General features: G+C 46.6%; 1 protein-coding gene across 1 annotated transcript in view; it reads right to left on the bottom strand.

Moving 5' to 3' along the window:
• The window catches only part of GNA12 (G protein subunit alpha 12), a 113,612-nt gene extending 89,895 nt beyond the window's left edge, over window positions 1-23,717 (bottom strand). The window contains exon 1 of the mRNA XM_036101731.2: window positions 23,300-23,717. Within this exon, the coding sequence (XP_035957624.1) occupies window positions 23,300-23,614 (315 nt within the window). The 5' untranslated portion in view covers window positions 23,615-23,717. The remainder of the gene's footprint in view (window positions 1-23,299) is intronic.
• Window positions 23,718-25,041: the final 1,324 nt, after the last annotated feature.

Genomic DNA, 25,041 nt, shown 5'->3' on the forward strand with positions numbered 1-25,041 from the left:
CTGCATGCTTTTTGTCTGTATCACCTCCCATGTGTCTCAGAACTCAAAGACAACCCTCCCGTCTGAGCCAGCGTCTGTACGTGTCCCATGACCAGGAGTGGTAATTCTGAATAATGGGGACCTTAGATCTGCACACTCGTACCTCCCAAACCTAAGACCTATCTTAAGGGAGTCCCTTTCTCAAGCCTTACTAAAGATAAAGACAGTGACTTGCAAAGGAGCTGGACAAAATTAACATCCTTGACCCCCCACCCCCAAGATGGTTTGCTAAAACCACTTCTAAAAGCACTGGATTTATCATCAGAGTTCCTCATGCCCGTTCCCTGACCTCACGCTTACCAGAATTCAATATGGTTTAAGAGATTAGCAACAATAAGCCTTTCAGGAACACTACAGTGACCAACCACCACTACACTATGCCTTGAAAACAAGTAATTTTAATTCTCCGTGACTCTTCATACATATTTGTAACGATAAAAAGTCCGGTCTGAGGCATCTGTGGCAGGCTTTGCGGGAAGGGCTCTTCTACACTTGCTGGTTTGAACAGTCCAGAGCCAGCCCCCAGCACAGATCACGCCCACCATTAAACCCAAGGGCCCTGTTTTTCTGCAACTGCAGGGACAAGACTATTTATAGAACGGGCTACTGATCTAACTGAAGTATCGATAGCAGGAAGGGCAAACTGTGTCCCGGATCTACAATTTCTGTGAGCTCAAAAGGGAGAACTTTCTGATGGGACAGAATGAGCACCGTGGGAGGGTAACAGGAATGGAGAATGTGAGGAGAGGAGAGCAGGAAAGAATTAGACATTCTTGGTCTTTCAATCACACCGATAACAAACCTCTGCAGACGTAGAAAAAGAAAGCCATTTTGGAAGGGGTCCAGTCCTTCCTCAAAAGAACTGGAACAACTCATCCAATAAGGATGAAGAATCTGCTACAAGGTGGAGTACAGAGAAAATCAAAAGGACATCCTGAACCTCAAAGGATCTTGAATTCTAGTTGGACACACAAAATTAACTAAAAAGATAAAAAACTTAAAAAGCATGTTGTAGACACAATGAAGTGCAAAATATAGGTTAGTATCTGTAAAGAGCAATGCAAATGCATGATCTTGATGGAATAAAGGGCTTGCAGTAAAACTGCATAGAAAAAGAAAAACAGTTGTTTAAAGTTTTTTGTTTTTGATAAAACTACTACATGTGCTTACATAAGTAAGCAAAAATAAGAATAAATCCCCTTTATTTTATTATTTTTTAAAAGATTTTATTTATTTATTTGACAGAGAGAGAGAGAGACAGTGAAAGCGAGAACACAAGCAGGGGGAGTGGAAAGGGAGAAGCAGGCTTCCTGCCGAGCAGGGAGCCCGATGGGGGACTTGATCCCAGGACCTGCAATCATGACATGAGACAGAGGCAGACGCTTAACTGACCGAGCCAACCAGGCACCCCAATAAATCCCCTTTAATGAGAGGTAACTACTCACTACATTTTGGTGAATCATGCCCCCTCCCCCCAGCATTTATTTATTTATTTATTTTTTACACTCAAACTTGGGACCTTGGGGGCGCCTGGGTGGCTCAGTTGGTTAAGCGGCTGCCTTCGGCTCAGGTCATGATCCCGGGGTCCTGGGATTGAGCCCCACATCAGGCTCCCTGCTCAGCGGGAGGCCTGCTTCTTCCTCTCCCTCTGTCTGCCACTCTGCCTGCTTGTGCTCTCTATCTCTGTTAAATAAATAAATATCTTTAAATAAAACAAAAAACAAAAAACAAAAAACTTTGGACCTTGAAGAATAATAGCTCACTCCTTTTTCGGTTAAACATATCACAAGCATGTTTTCATGTCTCAAATATATTATTTTCAATATCAGTACCTTCAAACCATTCCCAGAACCTGGTCATTTCTCACCATTTCTACCCCTCACACCCCGGCCTCCCCCTCCCGAGTGACAGTGACCCTGAATGTCCAACTCTGATCGATCGGGTCACTCCTCTGGGGAAAACTGTCACATGGAGCTCGTGTCCCTCAGACATAAAGCCAGAGTCCCTCCGAGGGCCTGCAAGGCCCCACTGGATCTGCGCCCCTTCTCAGCTCCCTTCCCCTTTCTGGGGCAGGGTGGGGGGTTCCCCCAGGTTCCAAGCTGACACCCAGTTTCCAGGCTCCAGCCTCTAGGCATATTCTCTGTGGGAAGCGCTCTTCCCACATCCCCCTGCTAGCTCCCGGCCTCCTCCCACTGCCCAAATGTCACCTCTGACAGCAGGCTCTCTCCAGGCCACTCTCCTCCTCCCTCCCTCTGCTCTTCTTCCTCTCCCCATGGCACCTCACACCTTCTAATGTTCTAGAGAAGTTAACACTGATTACGATGGCCGCCTATTTCCCACACTAGAGTATAAGCTCTAGAGGACGGGGATTTTCTTTCCACTGATGCGTCCTGAGCACCTAACACACAGGGACGTTCAATAAATAGGAGTGAAATGACTTCACAATGGCTGTGTGGTACCCAGTACATGCTACCACTGAACCAAGTACCCCCTACTGCTGGCAGGCAGGTGTTCTGGGGTGTTAGTGTTATGAATCACCACTGCGGCGCAGACCCTCACTGTTCAAAGTGTGCTGAGGACCAGCAGCAGCCTGGACCCCACCTGGGAGCTTACCAGAAAGGCCGCGTCACAGGCCCTCTCTCTCCCGGGCCTACTGAATGGGACTCTGCATTTTCACAAGACAGCCGGTGGCTGCATGCACAGGGAAGGGCCCAGACAAGGGGAGGTAAGCAGGCACCCAGAGTGCACCCCAGAGGGAGGCTCCTGTCTCAGGTCACACAGAGTGACGCCCTGGCCTCGGGTGGTACACAAGCCCGTGACCATCTTTAATCATGGGCCAGCCCTCCAAAGAGAGGTTACTGTACGCCCTAAATCAATCCGGGTTACCAGCAGGGAACAAACAGCATACTCAGACTGGGGATTAATTACAAAGGTGTGAGGGGCACTGGAAAAAAACGTGGGGGGAGCAAATGCCCTGATCTCATGCTGTTCTCTCCTCACCCCTCATCTGCGGCCAGATCACCACAGACCAAAATCTTGGCTTGAGAGGTCATGCACCACCAGGTGGTCTATGTGAACCTGAAATACAAACCTAAGGCTGTGGGAGAATGGCTCTTGGACAAGCAGAAGCCAGAGAGCACCAAACCTGTGCAGGTCAGCCCCGCAGGGCAGAGAGCTGAGCCGAAAGGGTGGAGGGGCCCAGAGAAGCTGCCAGATGTGAACTCCCACCTGCAGCTCAGGAGGAAGCCTTTCCCTCTTCCCAGAATCAGCGGGTCCTCCTTTTATAGGGAAATATACAGAAGCCAAGCAGTTCTGGCTTAGAAGTTGCGAGGTCTAAACGGAGATTAAGGACTACCATAATTTCTGAAGCAGAAACACAGCCTTCTGAAAGCCAGCTGAGAAGGCTCACGCTGACAGTCATGTGAAGGGTATGAGAGAACAGGTATACAAAGCAGACGAACTGAAAATGGCCGTTGGGGGAAATGCAGGCACACGGCAATCAAGACAGCGGAGAAGAACACGCCTCGGAAGTATTTTTGTCCCAATTTTAGGTCCTCAACATTCTCTTTAAAATAATAATAATAATTAAAAAAAACTCTTTAAAGTCTCTTCCTATTTCCAATTCTTTGGCATCAGAATGGCAAAAATAGTCAGTAGCTTTCGAATATATATATATATATATATATATATATATATATATATATATATATATATGATGATTATAAAAATACGATGACTCCTCACATAGGTTTAAGTAGGAAGTGAAAGTCAAGAAGTTAAAAAGAAGAGTCTTAAAAGCAGAGCAAAACAAACACATGAAAAGATCCTCAGTGCCACGGAGACACGCAAATCAAAACCCCAAGTGGTGTCATACACAAGGCGGACACCAGCAGTGCTGGCGAGGAGAAGCCGGAGCCCTGGTGCACGGGACGGAACGTAAAAGAGCGCAGCCGCTGTTCCTCCAAGTGCTGACGTACGTGCTCCAGCAATCCCACTCCTAGGTAGATACCCGAAACAAAAACACGCTCACACAAAACATGCCCACACGTGGACGTCCACAGCAGCGTCATCCACAGGAGCCCAGAGTGGGAAATGACCCACACGTCCGCGCGGAGGACGGGAGCAGCAGAATGCGGTCTACTCGCCCAGTGGAATGCGACCCAGCCAGAAGGCGGTGCGGCGCACGCTGCCCTGTGGATGGGCCCGTACCGCTACGTGGGAGGGAGCGAGAAGACAGTCACAGGCTGGGAGAAAATCATGGCAATGCACAGCTGATAACGGACCGGTGTTCAAAATATACGAAGACCTCTTAAAATTCCAGAATCAGAAAACAACCCAAATAATGGGCAAAAGATCTGAACCTCACCAGAGAGATGGCAAACGAGCCCATGACAAATACTCCACATCTTACGTCATCAGGGAACCGCAAATTAAAACAACAAGATGCCACCCTGCACCTGTTAGAATGGCTAAAATCCAGGACACTGACAACACCAGAGGCTGGTGAGGGTAAGGAGCAAGAGGAACTTTCAGACATGCCTGCTGGAAACGCATAATGGTACAGCCGCTCTAGAAGACCGTTTGGGTATTTTTTTTTTTTTTTTTTTTTACAAAATTGAACTGACCAGCAATCATATTCCTTGGCACTTATGCAAATGAATTGAAAATTTTTTATCTACACAAAAACCTGCACCCAAGTGTTTATAGCAGCTTCCTTCATAATTGCCAAAACTTGGGGGGAGCTAAGATATCCTTCAACAGGTAAGTAGATAAACTGTGGTCCACCCAGACAGTGGAATATTACTCAGCACTAAAAAGAAATGAGCTATCAAGCCATGAAAAGACATGGAGGAATGTTAAATGTACATTGCTAAATGGTAGAAGCCAACCTGAAAAGGCTTCATACTATATGATGTTCTGGAAAGGGCAAAACTATGGTGAAAGATCAGTGGTCACATGGGGCGCCTGGGTGGCTCAGTTGGTTAAGCGTCTGCCTTCGGCTCAGGTCATGATCCCAGGGTCCTGGGATAGATCCCCACATTGGGCTCCCTGCTCAGCGGGCAGTCTGCTTCTCCCTCTCCCTCTAACCCTTCCCCCTGCTCATGCTCTCTCTCTCATGCTCTCGCTCTCAAATAAAATCTTAAAAAAAAAAAAAAAAATCAGTGGTCACCAGGGGTTGGGGGGAAGGGAGGGAGGATGAATAGGTAGGATGCAGGGGATTTTTAGGGTAGCAAAACTATTCTGTGTGATTCTGTGATGGTGGATACATTTGTCAAAATCCACAAACCTGTAGCCACCAAGAGTGAGCCTGAATGTAACTATGGACTTTAGTTAATAATAAGGTATTGATACTGGTTCATCAATATTAACAATGTACCATACTGACGCAGAATGTTAACAACAGGGAGACTCTGAGGAGGGGAGGGATGAGATGTGTGGGAAGTCTGTACCTTCCACTCAGTTTTTCTGTAAACCTAAAACTGTTCTTAACAAGGCTTATTGGGGCGCCTGGGTGGCTCAGTCGGTTAAGAATCTGCCTTTGGCTCAGGTCATGATCCCAGGGTCCTGGGAGCAAGTCCCACATTGGGCTCCCTGCTCTGTGGGGAGTCTGCTTCTCTCTCTCTACCCCTCCCCCCAGCTCGTGATCTCCCTCTCTCTAATAAATACTTAAAAAAAAAAAAGGCTTATTAACTTAAAAAAAAGTGTTAAGTGAAAAAAACTAGACATAAAAGGCTACACATTTATATAAAATACTCAGAACAGGTAAATGCAAAGAGAGAGAGAGAACACAGATTAGTGGGTGCTGGGGGAGGGGGTAACAGGGAGCAATGGCTTACTCAGTCCAGGTTTCCCTTTGGGGTGATGAAAATATCCTGGAACTGGGCAGAGGGGATGGTTGTACAACACAGTGAATGTACTAAATGCCACTGAACTGTTCACTTTATTTTTACTTCTTCAAGATTTTATTTGACAGAGAGAGACAGCAAGAGAGGGAACACAAGCAGGGGGAGTGGGAGAGGGAGAAGCAGGCTTCCCGCTGAGCAGGGAGCCCGATTCGGGGCTCGATCCCAGGACCCCGGGATCATGACCTGAGCCGAAGGCAGACGCCCAACCATCTGAGCCACCCAGGAGCCCCTCAGTTTGTTCAACTTTATTCTCTTTTCTGCCAAGCAGAATTTAAGAAATTGTTATGGAGTCAAAAAGATCCATCCCCCGTCCTTTTTATCCTGTCTTTGGTGTCATAATCTGAAAGGCCTTCCTACCCATCTATATTTTATTCTAGTATTTTGATTTTAATGTTTTTGCCTTTAATCATACAGAATTAGGGTATTAGAAAAGGACCTTTCTTGTTTTCCTAAATGATTAGCCATTTCCACAGCACCATTTCTTCAACCATCCCTCGTTCCCCACTGTTCTGAAAGCCTTCCTTCACGATATTCTAAAGGCCCTGGTACAGGTGGGTCGGTCTAGGATTTGAGTCTACCTCACCAGTCCACTGCCTATTCCTGAGCCAGCACGACCCTGCTTTAATCACGGCGGCTTTACCCCACTTCAACATTTCTCATGGTAACTGCTCCAAACACACGGCGTTTTTTTCCCCAGAATTTATTCATCATGCAAATCTCAGAATCATTCTGTCAAGTTCTAAGAAAAATAAATTGGGGTTTGACTGGTATTGTGTTCAATTCATAATCTGGCATTATTACAATATCAAGAATTTCTACTCAGAAAAAATAATTTTTCCCAGTCTTTATTTTCTTCAGTACAGTTTTATGGCTTTCATCATACAGGTTTTACTCACTTCTTGCTTATTCCTAGTATTTTATCCTAGCTTGCTGTTATGAATGGGATATGTTTTTTTTAATTTTATTTTAATTCAATTAACATATAGTGTATTATTAGTTTCTGAGGTAGAGTTCAGTGATTCATCAGTTGCTTATCACACCCAGTGCTCATTCCATCATGTGTCCTCCTTAAGGAGGACATCACCCAGTGACCCCAGCCCCCCACCCCCCTCCCCCTCCAGCAACCCTCAGTTTGTTTCCTAGAGTTGAGTCTCTTATGGTTTGTCTCCCTCTCTGATTTCGTCTTATTTTATTTTTCCTTCCCTGCCCCAGGATATTTTTCTATTATAGGAAAGTACATGGGCACACATGTTCAAACACAAACATTTATTTTGTGTCCAGCCACTTCTGAAACTGTTTAATTCCAACAACATTCTGGGTGATATTTACCACTTATAATGCTAATTTTGTCCCTTCCTTTCTAGTCGATGTGCGTAATTTTTTTTATTTAACGGACTAGAAACTCCACAACATCTCTGAATTAGATTAGCACCTGGCACCCTTGACTTGTTCCAGTCTGCAATAAGAATGTTTCTGTGCAGGGAAGATCTTTCCTTCAGACAACACCCCTACAGACTCTCTAATCGTGACCTATCTGTGATTCTATCTATTGAGCACTCAATGGTCTCCTCTTGGATCATGTTGTTTATATAAAATAGGTTAGATGACGGATTAATGTCAAAACTACTTGGGGGAAAAAGTCATAATCAAGGAAACAATTACCTGAGTATTAATTATAAAAACAGTACAAAAGAAAATATTCACAGGTATCACCAATTACCCATAAAAACAGTGGACAGTTTTTTGTTTTTAGAAGGCTCAAGACTTGTCTTTTAGTCTACTTCAAAAACACCTACATTTAAAACTTACATCCAATACTTTATTTTTAAGAATGTTATTGATTTTAAAAATTAATGGAAGACTAGAAAAAGGCCTTTACGTTGTCCGAGAGTTTTACTTTGTACCAGATAGAGAAAAGAGAGCTCAGGCACCGTGGTGGCTCTTTTCTTGAAGTTACTGAGCATTAAGAAACAAGACAAGTTTCCAATTAAAAAAAAAATGTTGAAAAAAAATGCTAAAGATGCTGTGGTCTCCTTGGTAAATATTTACACATTCTGAAAATATTCAAGATTACAAAAATTCTAAAGGAAGATTCAAACCACAAATTAAAACACCTACAATTAAAAATGGAAACGTCCTTGTAGCTGCAGAGAGTTGACATAGGGGAAAAAGGACTTTAATCACTGCTGGATTATTTGTTATATAAACTATATTTATTATAGTTACATTAATTACATTAATCACATAGGATATATTCCTAAGGACACGTACTATAAAATTGCTATTACAAGGCACGCTCTAAAATGATGTTTACTGTAGAAAACATGTTTTAAAAAATAAGTTCATAATTGCTTCACAGAAATAAACAGGCGGCATTTTGTTACCCCTGGTACTTTTTCCTGGTTCGGTTACACAGACTCGTGCGGCAGATCATAGCGCACGAAGCGCTGTGGTGGGTGCGTGCGCCCGAGTTTCGCGCGGTGTCCCACGTGAGATCCGGGGGTGCTTACGCTCACCTGGGACAGCTGTCACACTGTGCTGGAGTCTGCAGACCTACTACTACTGTCCTCGTACAGGGAACTACACACTACCGCGGCGAAGGTTACCACGGCTTCAGCAACACGCCCGTTTTCAGGTCAGCACAGTCCGCTCTCACCAACTCCCACAGGCAAAGTCATGCGTTACAAAGGGCCACGCAGCAGTTTTCTCACCGCAAGTGTGGCCCCCACCCCGCCCTCCACCTGTGATTAGGAAGCTGCCAGTTAACGAACGAGAGAGCTGTGTGACAGGAGGTCTAAGGACCGTGAGGCCACACACATGCAGACGTAGTCAGTACTGTCGTATGGCACCACGGAGGCAGGTGGAGAAGGGCCAGAGTTGCTACCAAGCTCTGTGGGCGCCTGCCCCCGAGTCCTCCCGCTCCCGTTAGGCGTGCGCACTAGGTTCAATGCCAGGAAAGCAACACGAACGCAGCTATTCCTGCTCTCGAGGACCTCAGCTTAGCAGGTGCCCCAAGAAGTAAGTCTCCCTCTGCTCAGACAGATCTTTCTTCAGTGCACAAACCCACACCCGAACGGCCCGCTCTCTGCTGCGGAGTCTGAAGGGCTCACAGGGGACACAGAGTTGGGTAGGAGCAGAGTCCACTGGCAGTCCTCGCCCGGAATGGTTCACAGTCAGAGCGACGAGAATGGCGTGGCCTTTGTCCACCTCTGCGGGCACAGGGGGCACAGGGACGAGAGCAGGAAGGCCTCCTTGGACGTGGGGTTTAGAGGTGTGTCTCCCTGCAGACGCCTGCAGCGCTCTGGCTGGCGCTCCAATGCCCCTTCCCCAACTGGGGGAGATCAGTGGTGGGGCAACTGGACCTGTCCCCGCATCCTGACGTTTCCACGCAGGCCCTTCCTGCATCTGACTTAGGAGACTAGAATGGCGTGTGTGACTTCTCAGGGTCTCGCCAACCCTGTAGTTGTTCCTTTTTTCTCATGTTATTGTTTATCAGACCCCTGGGCTCTGGTCTTCTATAATAAATGCTTTCACAGCACACCTTCTTTTCCAGACTCGGGTTTTCACCTGCCTTTTGCCTGCCACTCCCGCCCCCCTTTGGATACAGGATGGAGAGTGGCCAGGCCGAGTCTCTCCACCAACCTGTTCTTCGCAGAAGGACTCTGGGGCAGTTTCCCAGATAGCATTTCTACCTCATCTGTCTTCCCAGACCAGAGCTGAGTGTGGCAGACAGATGCTGCTTTTAATCTGTGTCCGAGAGAAGGGAGGGGAAGGAAGCTGGAACCCTGTCTGGGGCACAGGGCGCTTTCTTCTGAAATCCTACGAAATGTCCTGTCCCTCAAGCTCACTTCCCATCTCCTGAGCTTTGGCTCAGCACAGATTCTGCCTTTGCCAAGGTCCCTTTGCTTCTTGGTACTTTCCTTAACTTTTCCCAGGGCTCCATTCCAGACCGCGGGTCTGCCTCTCTCCCAACTGGAGGGGACTAGTGAGGATGTTTGGGGTTGCACTGACCCACCTTCGTCCCTCAACATTACTGTTGGGGGTTGGGGCTGAGGCCAAGAGATGAACTACATGGCCCGAGAATCATCTTTTTGCCTTTGGCTGCAGTGTTTTTGAAACATTAGGTTGGACCATAGGAAACTGCCATTTTTGTAGGTCAAAAATCAGAATTTCATACAGTTCAACCTACATGTGTAATAAGGTCTCTTTCCCTTTCATGATTACTCCTGGTGAATTTTTTCATACTGACACGTAAGATTTTAAATAGAGACACACATATGTGTATATGTACACACGCATCCCGTCAGGTAACGGGAGAAGGTCCTGTGAACCTGCTCCAACCTCACAGCCTGCCGCAGATGGGTCATTTACCAAGAGAATCAAGGCAAGCTCCTGCTCACCGACTCTGCAACCGCTGCCCACTCGCACCAGAATCACCTTGGCCAAGGCGGCCCGGCCAGATCTGATCAGGTTCTCTCTTCCACCTTGCATCCAGCACTTCGAGAGCGCTTTCTTTCGACAGCCAGCTTCTTTCTTGCCTTCCTGCTTCAGGGCATCTGCTCTCGTGCTCTTTAATTCCTCTGCCTGAGTTCTTTTCTTCCAGCTCACTACAGAGCTGGTGCCTTCCTGCCTTCCGGATTCATGTGCTTCCAGCCTCAAGTCACAGAATCCCCAACTCAAAGTACATGGATTATGAAGACACAGTGCGGGGCTAATGGCAGCTCCACCCATAGGGGAAGGAGAACTTGGTTTTGTTCTTAGTTATTTCCGAAGTATGCAGGGACTCTGTTGAATAAATAAAAGAAGTCGAAAGCTGTCACGTAGAAGGAGGGTTTGTCGCTTGTGCTGCTCCACAGAACGTCATGTCAAATGGGTCCACGCGTTTCAGGGCCACCTGTAACAGCTCAGTGTCAAGAAGCAGGGCCAGAAGGGAGGGGCAGCCCGGGTGATCTCCCCGGCATAGGAGCTGCTTAAGGAAGGGCTGAAGTGCCCCGTGAGGGACACAGTGGGGAGGGTAGGAACTTAGGGGCTCCGAGGTTCTCTCAAGCCCCTAATGTTCCCACAACCCGGTGAGCAGTTAGCACTCTCTGGCATGGCTGGACGCACAGGGGGGACCGCCCCTATGGCTAAGCCCCCAAAAGAGGAATGCTAGCTCCCTGTGAGCAGGGTGGCTCCAGAGAAGGGAGCCTCGAGGGCCAGAGACCAGCACGTCCTCCCTTCCCCAAAACTCACTGGTCCAGCCGCTCCCTCCTCCTCCCATCAGCACAGGAGGCTGGGGAGGGAAGGCAAGAAAGTACTGGAGCTGAAACGCCCCCAAACCAAAGTAAAACCCCCAACCTGACTTTATAGGGTTACTGAGGACCAAAGGAGGGAAGAGAGAAGGGGCCTCAAACACAAAAACCAAAGCTCCCGATTCAAAGAGAAGGTATTCTTCCTTCTAGGGCCCATCCTCACGGCTTCTGCAGCATCTCCCACATAAACACACACTTCATCAGGATCTGTCGGCTCCGCTTCCAAGATGATTACTTTTAACAAGACATCTGCTTGAAGTAGGACATTCTGGTGGTGCTGGCATGTTTGTTTAAAAACACAATCGTACTTCTTTATAATTCTATCAATATGTACTGATAAGAAGGTAAAACGCCAATCTTCCATCTCTCAATCCTGACCAGCTAACCTCTCAGGGAGGGTCTCCTTTCCCACGTGGCTCCACACCCGGACTTTTCAACCTACAGGTCTCTCTCTAATCAAGTCGTCAGAGTCCTAGGGGAAAACCCTTCCCTTCCCCATCCTGAAACAAGAATTATGGAGAAAACATGTAAGTGGCTGCAAATACAGAGTTTGGGGTCATCCCAGCTGTGCCAACAACCGCAGATACAGAACTGGTATCGATGGAAAACACAGATTAAACATCGCGTGTTATAAAAATTCCAAAAAGAGGGGCGCCTGGGTGGCTCAGTCGGTTAAACGTCTGCCTTCAGCTCAGGTCATGATCTCAGGGTCCCAGGATCGAGCCCCACATCGGGCTCCCTGCTCAGTGGGGAGTCTGCTTCTCCCTCTCCCTCTGCCCCTCGCCCGTTCATGCGCTCACTCTCTCGCTCTTGTTCTTGCTCTTTCACTCTCTCAAATAAAAAAAAAATCTTAAAAATAAAAACTCCAAAACAAACTTCTGAAGCAGCTACTCCCTTTCACCTGTAACAGAAACCAGCCACAAGGTGAGAGTTTAAATAATCACTCCCTCTCCTTCCTCGGTAAATGTCAAGTCTTCTGCCCGGAATGCTGTGTAACTTGTCCACAAAGATGAGCACCATCTCATCCTGAGAAGGCCGGTACTCGGCACCACGTGGGCCCCACACCTGCTGTGGACCAGTGCCCCTGGGCCGTGCCCAGCACTGAACTGCCTGTTACAGGTTTCTCAGCAGCCCGGGTGATCTGCCCCAGACACGAGTCCCGATGAATCTCATCACACATCCTGCAGACAATTGTGATGACCTCCTTCAGCTAGGCTGGGACTCCCACCCTTCCAGTGACTTAACCAGTGATGTCGCCTCTCCTGCCCTGTCCTCCCGTGTTTCCTGCCCCCACAAGCCAACTAGGTAGGTAAGCACTGTAAAAGGACTCACCGCCGTGTACACAGCACAGCAAAGGGCCTGGCTCTGAAAGTCAGGAGCAGGTCTTGCTGCGGCCCTGACATCTGTCCTGGCCTTCCCTAGGTACAGCAAAGGGAACCTCCCTTTGACTGCCCCACACATGCACTCAAGGGCTGGATGGAACACATACCATGCACAATCCCCAGAACCTTCCACCAAGGCAATGACAATATTAACACTGCACAGGACACGGATTCTGATTCATTGTTCTGGTGGCTTCGTTTCTGCTGAACTCAGTTTCAGGAGCTGACTCCCTAAGGCCTGGGTTCACTGGCTAACACCAGTCAATATTCATTAAGATCAGTCTGCCTGCTGAGTCTTGATGTAACGGAGCCATTAGGCAAAGCTGGTGCCATGGTTTTAGGCTAGACAGTAAAACAGATAGATGCCCAAGTTCAGAGAGAGGTGCTGTCTACTTAGCCTCTGCTGAAGAGAGCAGGGGTGGGGAACACTTTCTTGGCATCCCGGACAACTGCAGGGCTGCTCTCCAGCTCCTTTCTACCCACTTCCAAATACTCCCAAGAGTTAACTGTTCCTTTTCTGTCCTACGGACACGGCACTTCCAGACCACAAGTTCCAGATGGACCCAGCACGCCGAACCAACGCCGAAGTATTGGCTTCCCGACACATACCGCAGAACGCTAACTGGGTTTCCTCTCCATACCCCAGTGTGCCTGGCCCACCTGAACGTGGACCCCAATGGACACAGACAAACCCCTTCATGCACAAAAGAATCATTCAAAAAAGCTAACCACGTGGTCAGCAACTATTCTTCACATTCTGCTCACTCAAAGGGCCATCAGGTGAAACTAAGCAGCTGCTCCGTCCAGCCCACTGGGCAGAAGAGGCGAAGGGGACCACTGCTTTTATTGAAATACAAACTACAAGAGTTAGCACAGGAAATAAAGCCACGTGTCTTGAAGGGAGGGCACCGCCCTCCGGGTGACGCAAGTCAAACGCCAGGTCCATCACACACTACCTTTGTTGGTTTGAAGATCGCCCTGTAATTACATCTCCAGATAAGCCTTAAGTATGAATCTTCAGTTCCATTTACAAGCGATAAGATCCATGTCCTCGACTACATAATAACAGAAAATAATTATGAGCTGTCAACAGAACACCATCTAACATCAAGCACAGCTATATTTCAGATCTCACATGACAGATAACTGAGGGTCAAAACTACTCCCCTAAAATCGGTTTGGTTAAAATAACCAACATGTCAGCCTGCAAGCTGGAGAGGAACACCAACCGTCCACATGCCATGAATCCCCAACAAGGGCCAGAGGGGCCTCTGGATTTTGTTAACCGATGGAAAAAGAGATTTTTGTTTCTTGGTATTATTAAAGGACCAACCATGTGTGTCCAGGTGTAAAAGTAAATTTGCTTACTTAAATGCAATTAGCCAACAAGGCAGTAAAATCCCAACTGTTCTCCCAGACCGCGGAAGCGCATTTACGCTTCTGCTCTCACACAAACCCACTGTAGCATCCAGCACAAAGGGGTTCTGAACCCAAGAACAAAGACTTTGCAGCCAGGGGTTTCAAAGTGCTTAAAAGTACAGAACAGCAGGACGCCTGGGTGGCTCAGTCATAAGCGTCTGCCTTCAGCTCAGGTCATGATCCCAGGGTCCTGGGATCGAGCCCCGCATCGGGCTCCTGCTACGCAGGAAGCCTGCTTCTCCCTCTCCCACTCCCCCTGCTTGTGTTCCCTCTCTCACTGTCGCTCTCTCTGTGTCAAATAAATAAATAAAATCTTAAAAAAAAAAATCACAGAACAGCAGTGGAGGCTTCTTCAAAGTCCTATTCGCCTTTGCAAAAAGTAATGACACAGCAAACAATCCTAAAAAAGTTTATTTACAGAAACTTACCATAATCTTAGATATTCCACCACAAAATTTCTTAACCTGCAGTCCACAGAGTGTAAGTAGGCCCACTTTGAGGCTTAGGATGGCAACGGACCCTTTTAAACTATGTGCATGTGTGTGAACTTTCTAGGGAGAAGGTCCATGGCTTTCAGATAAAGAGCATCCTGACCAAGGTCTCTAGCCGGCTATTGCATGATGACCGGTCCTCTGCACTAGAAAGTTCCGTCTGGCTCCTACATACTATTAGAATTACTACGCCATACTATTAGAATTCTCTGACCTAACTGGTAGAAACACTGGGCACTGAGATAGTCTCATGTGTATGTTCCTCTCCACCTGCTAAAAAGCCATGGAGCCTTCAGGGGCTGGCTCAAATCACACTTCCTTCATAGGCTTTTCCAGGTAGCTCAGCCAGAATTAATCTTCCCTATTCTCACCAAGCCACCTGTCTCCTTTTACAATGGCATTTAACACGATCTACATTCAGACTTTATATTAAAGAGTGCAACTGTCCTCCCAGCTAGCCAGAGCACCTGAAGGGTAGACACTGGGCAGGATACACCATTAACTAACCCCTTCCCCACCAGCGCCGAGCACATCACCTTGGGTATACGGTCAAAAAGCATTTGTTGAATTTTTTTGTTTCAGTGTCAACAGGAGACCACTAATTCTAACAATCCCACTCTTCACAAGGTTTCTAAATCATCCCCACAAACATACACTAGGAGGGCCAGTGGGAGGCCTTAGGGAGTCAGCTCCTGAAACTGAGTTGAGCAGAAACGAAGCCACCAGAACAATGATTCAGAATCCGTGTCCAGCTCTGGGTGGTTAAAGGATACACTAACACAACTGTGTGTATGGTACTGGGATTTCCTATCCATGGAACAGATGCTAACGTTTCAAATGGCTTACGTCGTATCTACTTCCAACGGGATGTGGGATTCGGTCCTCACAATCGGCTCCTCAAAGTACGGATGAGGCGGGTGGAGACCCTGGGAGATAAAGCCAAGCTGGTCTAAAGCCTTCCACACAAATGCCGAGGCCCCTGCCATCACCAGAGGCATTATCACACAGGTTCTGAAACACCACATACACAAACTTTAGGGACAGCCCACACAGAGAGGGAGAGACTAGCATCTAAGATTATATAAATGAAAAGAACGAATAAGCAGTCTAAGTGGGAATATTTACAGGAGGTCAAAGCAACGAATAGATTCAAATAATCCCTGCAGAGGGTAGCATGAGGTGATGAAGTTAAAGAAATGACAGGTTCAAATTCAGGCACAACTGTGGTCCTGAAGGAGGAGTCCTGGACCTGGAATCAAAAGACCGGGATGATGGAAACTTCTGGTTCTGCCAAGATGGAGTAGCCCCATTCCTCCTGGGTCCTCTCCCTTACTACTAAGGACGCTCTGGACAGAACACAACAAGCAAGCATAGGAAAGACAGTGGAGACAAGAAGGCAGGCTGCCTGGGACTTCAGGACCTGAGGAACCACGTGACGGGGAGTCCCAGGTATCCTCACTGCCTACCTGTCCGGGACAGGGCGCTGCACAGCCTCCAAGCTGCAACAGCCAAAAGGTGCAGATGGAAAGAGCTCTGAGAAAAGCTTCCTAGCAGAAGGGCTGGGAAAAGGGTGGTCTTAACAATAGAAAACTGTTTGGGCAACACCTATCCTATTCTAGCCAAATACCAACAGAAAAACTGCACACATCACCCACTGAGGTGATCTCCTAGTTCCCTTTCCTGCCCTGCAGAACCAATAAGCATCCAGTGGCCTAGGTAATGTTGGCAGGGCCAAGCAAGGCTCTCTTCTTCTATTCCCGCCTGGAAATGCAGGAGGTGCTCCAATTCCCCGACCAGGGTGGCATCAGTGGGGAGAGGAGCCTCCACCCTGACTCAGTCCCAGAGGGCAGGAAAAGGAGGTAAGAGGCTGGGCTGGTTGCCACTCTGCTGCTCTTAATACTCCCCGGGATCAGCCAGGCCAGGGGGAACTGAGGTCACATCCCACTCAACAAGGCAACAGAGGCTCAGGGACCTAGAGGTCAGTAATAAGAGCCACTGACCCTCCTATCACCAGAGTCTCAGAGGGAGGGGACAAAGAGTGGGGCTGAAAGGTATTTGAAGAAATAATGGCCAGAAACTTCTCAAGTTTGGCAAAAGACACAAATGTACAGATTTGAGAAGCTAAGCAAACCCTAAACATAATAAACTGAAAGAAACCTATATCCAGACAAATCATAGTTCAACTCTGGAAACTAAAGGACAAGTGAGCAATCTTAAAAGCAACTAGCTAGACAGGACACATTTACTTACAGAGAAAGAGCAATTCAAATGACAGTGGATTTCTCATCTGAAACCAGGGAGGCAAGAATAATGCACATTTTTCAAGTACTACAAGAATGTGTCAACTGTGAATTCTGTAACCGGCAAAGAGATCTCAATGATGAAGGGGATATAAAGACATTCTTGGATGTAGGAAAGCTGAATTTGTTGTAAGCAAGGCCACCCTTAAGAATGGCTAAAGGAAGTTCTCTGAACAGAAAGGAAAGGGTAACAGAAGGCTCAGAACCTCAGGAAAAAAAAAAAGACCATCAGAGCAGGTAAAAATAGGGATAAATATAACAAACCATCCCACTTCTCACAAGTTTCTTAAATCATATTTGATGACTGACATAAAACCATCTGATGTGGGACTCAAAGTATAATAATAAATACTTAAAACTGCACATTTAAGAAGTGGGGAGAGTAAAGGGGTCTACATGGAAGTTTCCCCACTTCACTCACAGCTGTAAAACACTGATGCCAGTGCACTGGGGTAAGCTATGCATGTATATCATAAACCCAAAGCAACCGAGAAAAGGAAACAAAGCTTTAATTGATACACTCAAAAATCAACCACCAATTGATCAACGGAATCCTCAAAACATGTTTAAATAACCCACAGTAAAGTAAAATAAAAGAAACAGAAAAATAACAAAATGGGAAACTTAGGCCCTAACATATTAATTACCTTACCTTAAATGTAAATGGCCTAAATACGCATATTAATAAAGACTGACAGAAAAAAAAATATGATGTAACAATATGCTGTCTCCAAGAAACTCATTTCACAGCAACAATGTGGGTAGGTTTAAGGGATTGGAAAATATACAACATGAAAACATTCATTTTTTAAAAAAAGGGTGGCTATATTAAAATATCTGATAAAGTAGACTTCAGAGCAAAGAAAATTACTGGAGACAAAGAAGGGCATTACATAATGACAAAAGGATCAATCCACCAGGAAGTCATAATAATCCTAGATGTTTATACACCACACAACAGAGTCTCAAAATGCATGAAGCAAAAATTGATACAAGAAATAGACAAATCCACAGTTATAGTTGGGAGACCTCAACACCTCACTCTCAGCAACTGACAGAAATACTAAACAGAAAATCAATAAGAATACAGAACTCAACACCACCGACACCAGTAGCTGTCACGTGTAGAAAACTCTACCAAACAACGGATACACATTTTGTTCAAGTGTCCATGAACATTCACCAACAAAGGCCCACAGAATATATACCATGATGGACCATATTCTGGGCCATAAAACAAACCTTAAGTATTTAAAGGAATTAAAATCATATAAAATATGTTCTCTGACCTTAATAAAGTCATAGAAATCAATAACAGAAAGATAATAAGAAAATCTCTAAGCTCTTGGAACCTACAACACACTTCTAAATAATCCATGGGTCAAAGAAAATATCTGAAAAGAAATAAAAATATACATGACACTGAATAAAAGTTAAAACATATCAAAATATATGGACACAGCTAAAACCGTCCTGTGTGGGAAATTTATAGCACTCAAAATGCTTACATTAGAAAAGAGGAAAGGTCTCAAATAATCCAAAGCTCTACCTCAAGAAACTAGGGGAAGAAAGAGCAAAATAAACCCAAAGGAAGAAGGAAATAAGAACAGAAATATATGATACTGAAAAGAGGAAAGCCATAAAGATAACGAAATAGGGCGCCTGGGTGGCTCAGTTGGTTAAGCGACTGCCCTCGGCTCAGGTCATGATCCCGGAGTCCTGGGATCAAGCCCCACATCCGGCTCCCAGCTCAGCAGGGAGCCTGCTTCTCCCTCTGACCCTCTCCCCTCTCATGCTGTTTCTCTCTTTCTCTCAAATAAATAAATAAATAAATAAATAAAATCTTAAAAAAAAAAAAGATAACGAAATAAAAAGCTGGTTCTTCAGGGGGAAAAAAAATAAAAGTGATAAACCTCTAAGAAGACTGACAAAAATAAAAGACACAAATCACCAACACAGGAAAGAAACAGAAGATAAGCCTCTCACCATTCTCATTCAACATAATACCAGAAGTTCTAGTTACTGTGGTAAAGCAAGAAAAAGAAATAAAAAGTATGCCTCAAGAAGAAATAAAACTGTCCCTATTTGCAAGGAACATGATGATCTGTGTAGAAAATCCCAAGAAATCTACAGGAAAGCCCTTAGAACCACTAAGTGTATTCGGCAAGGTTATAGGACACAAAATCAAGACAGAAATATCAATTGCATTGCTGTGTATGAACAAGGAGCATGTGGAAACTGAAAAAACAACAAACCACAGTATCATTTACAAGTGCTCTAAGGAAAACAAGATACTTAGTACAAACTCAAAACACATACCAGATCTGTCTGAGAAATGCAAAATGCTGATAAAGAAATCAAAGAATATGGAAATAAAGACATACCATGTTCATGGACTGGAAGACTCAATATATAGAGATGTCAATTCTCCCCAAAATGATCTATAGGTTTAATGCAATTGCTATCAAAGTCCCAGCAAGATTTTCTTTTTTTAATAGACACAGACAAGCTTATTCTAAGATACATATGGAAAGGCAGAGGCCCTAGAATAGCTAAGCCAATCTTGAAAATAGAAAATGAAGTGGGAGAAAGCACTCTATCTGATATTAAGGCCTACTGTATAGCTACAGTAATCAACGGAATGTGATAATGGCAGGAGAGACATACGTATCAGTGGGACTGGATGGAGAACCCAGAAATAGGTCCATACAAATATGCCAAGTGATTTTTGACAAAGGAGCAAAAGCAATTCAGTGGAGGAAGCACAGTCTTTTCAACACGTGGTGTTGGAACAATTGAGCACTCAAGGCAAAAACAAAACAAAACAAAACAACAAAAAACCCATACACTTCCACCTAAACCTCGTACATTTTCATGGGATAATTAACTCAAAATGGATCAGGGACTTAAATATAAAACTACCAAACTTCTAGAAAAAAAAAAAATCTTGGGATCTAGGGCTAGGCAGAGTTCCTAGCTTTGATACCAAAAGCATTACCTATAAAGGGAAAAAAATTGATAAACCGACTTCATCAAAAAAAGGTTTGCTCTGGGAAAGACCTTAAGAGGATGAAAAGGAAAGTTATAGACCAGGAGAAACTATTTGCAAAACATAATATGTGACAAACGACCAGTATCTAGTATAAAAACACCTCTCAAAACATTTACCAACAATGAAGCACAATAAACAACAAACAGTAAAAAACAAGCAACCTAACTAGAAAATAGGTAAAAAACATGAAGAGATATTGCACCAAAGAGGATATACGGATGGCAAATAAGCACAAGAAAAGATGTTCTACATCATTAGCTGTTAGGGAAATGAAAATTAAAACAGCAATGAGCTAGCCCTTGCACACCTATCAGAATGGCTGAAATAAAAAAGGGCCATCCAATGCTGGCGAGGATGCGGGGGAAACTGGATCACTCAGACATGGCTGGTGGGGATGCAAAATGATACAGGCACTCTAAAAACACTCTATTAACCACGCAACTGCCATACAACTGAGCAACTGTACTCCTAGGCACATATCCCAGATGCATGAAGATGTGTGTACATGCAAATACATGTACATGAATGTTCACAGATTTATTCATAATAGGCAGAAAACTGGAACAACCCAGAGGCCTTGAAGGGTTACATGGTGTGCTGTGGTAAATCCGTACCATGGATACCACTCAGCAAACAGGAGAAATAAACTATTGATTTTTGATCCACACAACTTGGGTGATTCTCCAGGGAATTACGCAGAATGATAAAAGAGGTCATATTCTGCATGGCTTCATTTACATAATAATCTGGAATGAATGAAAGTTATAGAATTGGATAATTGATTAGTTACTGCCAGGGTCAGGGAAGGGCAGAAAGGAGGGGCTATAAAAGGCCACATACGGGATCCTTAATGGTGACGGGAATATTCTGTATCTTGATGTTCACATTGTCAGTATCCTGGTTGTGATACTTTATCCCAGTTTAGCAAGCTATTACCATGGAGGGTAAGTGAGTAAAGGGTACATGGGCTTTCTGTATTATTTCTTACAACTGGATGGGACTCCACAATTATCCCCAAATTAAAGTTTAAAAAAAAAAAGGACTAGGTTTGGTTCCCAGCGCTGCCACCTGGTTATTAGAAGCTGACCTTGAGTAGATTTTAAACTCTCTATCCTCAATTTTCTCATTGGCTAAATGGGACAATACCATCTGAAGCATGATAAAAACTAAATGTCATTTATGAAGGACAGGGTAATGTGCACAGCACATACTGAGTACTTCAAAAATAGCCCCTTAACACCAAATCTCGATGTAGACACAAATTATTATTCTATTATTCTAAACAGTATCATTCAAAGGTCCACTGCTAAAGCCATTACAAAGCCATTAATTTAAAAGGTCTCTTCCCAAACTGATCAGTCTAAAAATGGTGTGGCGAGGGGAAGAATTTCTGGTTTTAAAAAAATCAGAAGATAAATTTCTAACTAGTCATTGAAACAGTCACAACAGATAAAATGGTTTAAAATGGAACTACAGTTAGTAAAAAGTTGGGAAGGAAAATAAGATACTGGTTAACAAATCTTATTTCTGTTGACTAGGAAGTCAATAAAAGTTAAAGGTTTTTGTGCAATGGGAAAAGGTTAAGACGGAGTTTTCTAAAATGCACTCAACACGATGACTTAGATTTAAGATTCTGTTTCTAAACATTTTCTCCACCTCGGGAGTTAAAAGAAAGTGGAGGGAGTCAGCGAAATCCTTATACTTTTATACCTGCTTGGTTTGGAGGTTCAGAAAAGCAGCAAAAATACAATCTGGCTCTGTGATAGAGAAAGACAATGACATGCACTTTACCCCAGAAGATGAGGGGAATTTTAAGCACACAGTGGATCCCCTTGAATCACACTGGGCTCCTAGCCTTAAAGTTGATGAAGTACTGGCCAGAGCTGACTCACAGAGAGGCTTTTGAAAGAGGTGAAAAGGAAAGGAGTGTTTTATCATTCAAATTATTCTCTTCCTTTCATTCCCGGCAAGACTCTAAAAGAGCTATTTCTATTAAAATAAATTATTTTAATAACAAATACAGAAAGTGGGAATCCCAGTGAAAGCGCCTGGAGGGAGGAAGGCCTGGGAGACCAGACCCAGGGTTCCAGCATCCAGGTCCCAATGAGGAGCCACTTTCCCCCAAGGCCTGGAGCTTCTTCCTCATGGGTGAAGTGAAAGAAACGTACCAGATGCGTTTCTACAGCCCTCTTGGTAAATTTAAAGTCCCTTGGGGCACCATAAAATCTAGTCTCCAGACAGCTGTCTGGTATGACAAACTCTCCTCTACCTCTGCTTTGAGACATACCTGTAATTTACTTTCCCCAAAATGGGCCTGGGAAAGAGTAGGCGAGAGGACAGGGAGAGGAGTAGGGATAAACTAAAAAACAAAACAAAACAAAACAAAACCCCCGAAATGACCCTAGGTGCAGGAGAGAATCTACTTTCTGCTGCTCATGGTCAATTTTCTCCAGATTTCCTTTCTTTGGGGCCCTGTGGCACTGACTCACAGTAGAGAGAGACTAGAACCCAGACTTTCTCAACTCTACAGGTTTTTTTGTTTTTTTCCCCAAAAACTGCCAAGAATAAGAGGAGCAAGGAATAGGAGAGCCAGAAGATTACACACCATTAAGAGATACACTGAAAGTTGCAAAGCAAGGAATTAATTTGTATCCTGATGCAGACAAAAAAAAAACAACTACAGGGCTGGGGAGGGAATGCGAACACAGGCTGGACAGCTGAGAATATGAAGTAAGGAGTGACCAACCCCTAGGTCTGATAAGGGTACCGTGGCTGTTCTTTAAAATGATGTCTTATCTTCTGGCGACATACGCTAAAAGACTAACGAAGTTACACGATGTCTGGGATTTGCTACAAGCCACGGGCAGGGGTCTAGGTGAACCCCGCGGCAGGGAACAGATCGGCGCCGAAGGTGGGGGAGGGGGCGTGGGTGCGTACGGCTCGTTCTACTCTCTGGACTCTGGTAGGTCTGACATTTTCCAAATAAGCAGTTCCACCGAGAGACTTGCGGCCGGTTTCCCCTCCGGTCCACACCGCTCGTCCGCACTTACCGGGAGGGCAGGAAAAGGAGGGCTCCCTGACCCCAGGAGGCCGGCCGTGGGAAGCGCGCAGAAGCCATCCTGCAAGGGCGCGTCCCCGACCCGGCGTCCAGGACCCGGCCCTCCCAATCCCCCGAAGCCGGCCGGCTTTTCCGCTTCTGCGTCGCCCAGGCCCCGAGAAGGGAGAGGCGGAGGCCACGGTCGGGCTGCCGCGGAGACGGGGTGAGCACCCCTCCCCCGGCCAGCGCCCTCCCATGCCACCACCTCCGCCCACCCCGCCGCCCCAAAGCCGGGGGCAGCCGGCCGCACCTGCGCGCACCTGGGCGCACCTGGGCGCACCTGGGCGCAGGTGCGCGGGCGGGGACGCGGAGGCGTGCGCACCTTGAGGATGTTGTCGAAGATGGTGTCGCGGAACTCGAGCAGCGCCTTCTGGTCGAACTCGCGGCCGTGGATGATGCGCATCTGCTTGAGGAAGGTGGACTTGCCGCTCTCGCCCGCGCCCAGCAGCAGGATCTTGACGAGGCGCCGCACGGCGCGCCGCTCGCGGGCCAGCCCCGCGTCGATGTCCCGGCTGCGCCGCCGCGCCTCGCGCTCCGCGTCGCGGGCCCCGCCGCCGCCGCCCGCCCTGCGCTCGCGGGCCCCGCCGGCCTCGGCCGGCAGCAGGCAGCGGCTGAGGGTCCGCACCACGCCGGACATGGCCGCTCAGGCCATGGACCCCGCCGCGGGCGAGGCGAGCCCCGCGCGGCAGCCGGCCGCTCCCTCAGGCCGCGTCCGTCCGCCGCCGCCGCCGCCGCCGCCCCGAGGCCCGCTCTCGCCCGCCGCTCGGCCCCGGCGGAGGGGCGGGGCGCGCGCCGCTGCAGCCCGGCGATTGGGCCTGCTGTCGTCCATCCGGGAGAACGCGCCTTCCGATTGGTCCGTGCCGCGCCGGGAGGCGGGCGTCCCTCCGCCCTCGGGGCGGGGCCGGCGCCGAAAGAGGCGGGATCTTTGGGGTGGGGGCGCTTCTCATTGGGCGCCCGGGATGAGGTTCTTTCTTTCAGAATGAAAGGGAGGAGGGGTCGCTGGGGAGGCGGAGCGGCCGTCCGCCATGGCCAATTATAATTGCTCTGGGGTCACGTCAATCACAGCGAACGGTCTTGGGACTGGGGGATTGGCGAAACCGGGCGGGACCAGAAGTGCCAGGTGTACAGAAAGATTCGCCCTGGGTTCCCAGATTGGGTCAACCTGTGAGACCAGGAGGCTCGCGAGTGCACTTCGCGTTGCCCGAAAATGCCGATAGGAGATGCAGCTGCTCGTTTTAGGCTTACAGAGAAAGCTGTTCCTAAACCATTTTCCTTCCAGAAACACGGGGCAAGGGGACACACATTTTCAAACAAATGCACACTTTGAGAGTGGCATGGCCTCTGGGCATCTGTCTTCTCTAAAAGCTGGCTAAGCATCCAAATCACCAGAAGCACCCCCTCCTCCCCCCGAAAAAGTCTTATGTACCACAGTGATTGGTGTCTGCATTTGCTGGGTCTTACTTGGAATCTCCCCTCAATCCCTTAACTGGTTGCAGAACCTTAGAAGCAGCTCCCACCCCTCCAACCCTGTTTTTAGCTTCAATCTCCTCTGCGAAATGGGGGCGATTATAGCACCTACTTCACATGGCTATGAAGACATAAACTGAGAACATGGATTTGTAAAAACACTTCGCACGCTGCCGAGACCCAAGTAAGTTCTTGCAAAGAGTTAGCTGACCTTATTACAGATTCGTACCTGTCCCAGATGAAGCGTGAGTCAGAACCTCTTGGAAGGAGCTCAGATATCTCTTAATCTCCAGGTGACTGGCCAGACTTGGGAACCGTGGTCCGATAAAAAATAAACTGAAGCATATTAAAATTTTTAAGAGTTTGCAGTATTTGAGCGACAATTGATTCAAATCCGGAGGCATCAAACCAGAAGTGGTTAAGAATGCTCCTCAAAGTGGGCCAGGGGAAAGACTTATATAGAGAACTTGCCAGGAGCAAAGAACGGAAATTGATTGGCTATAGCTTAAAGGCTAGTTGGCTGTTTGTGATTGGTTGTCTTTAGCGTTTTGCTTTTGTAACCTTGAAGCATTTACAGGTTTCAATTTTGGTTTGTTT

The sequence above is a fragment of the Halichoerus grypus genome, chromosome 6 (genome assembly GCF_964656455.1).
Source record: "Halichoerus grypus chromosome 6, mHalGry1.hap1.1, whole genome shotgun sequence".
In the NCBI taxonomy this organism is placed as follows: domain Eukaryota; kingdom Metazoa; phylum Chordata; class Mammalia; order Carnivora; family Phocidae; genus Halichoerus; species Halichoerus grypus.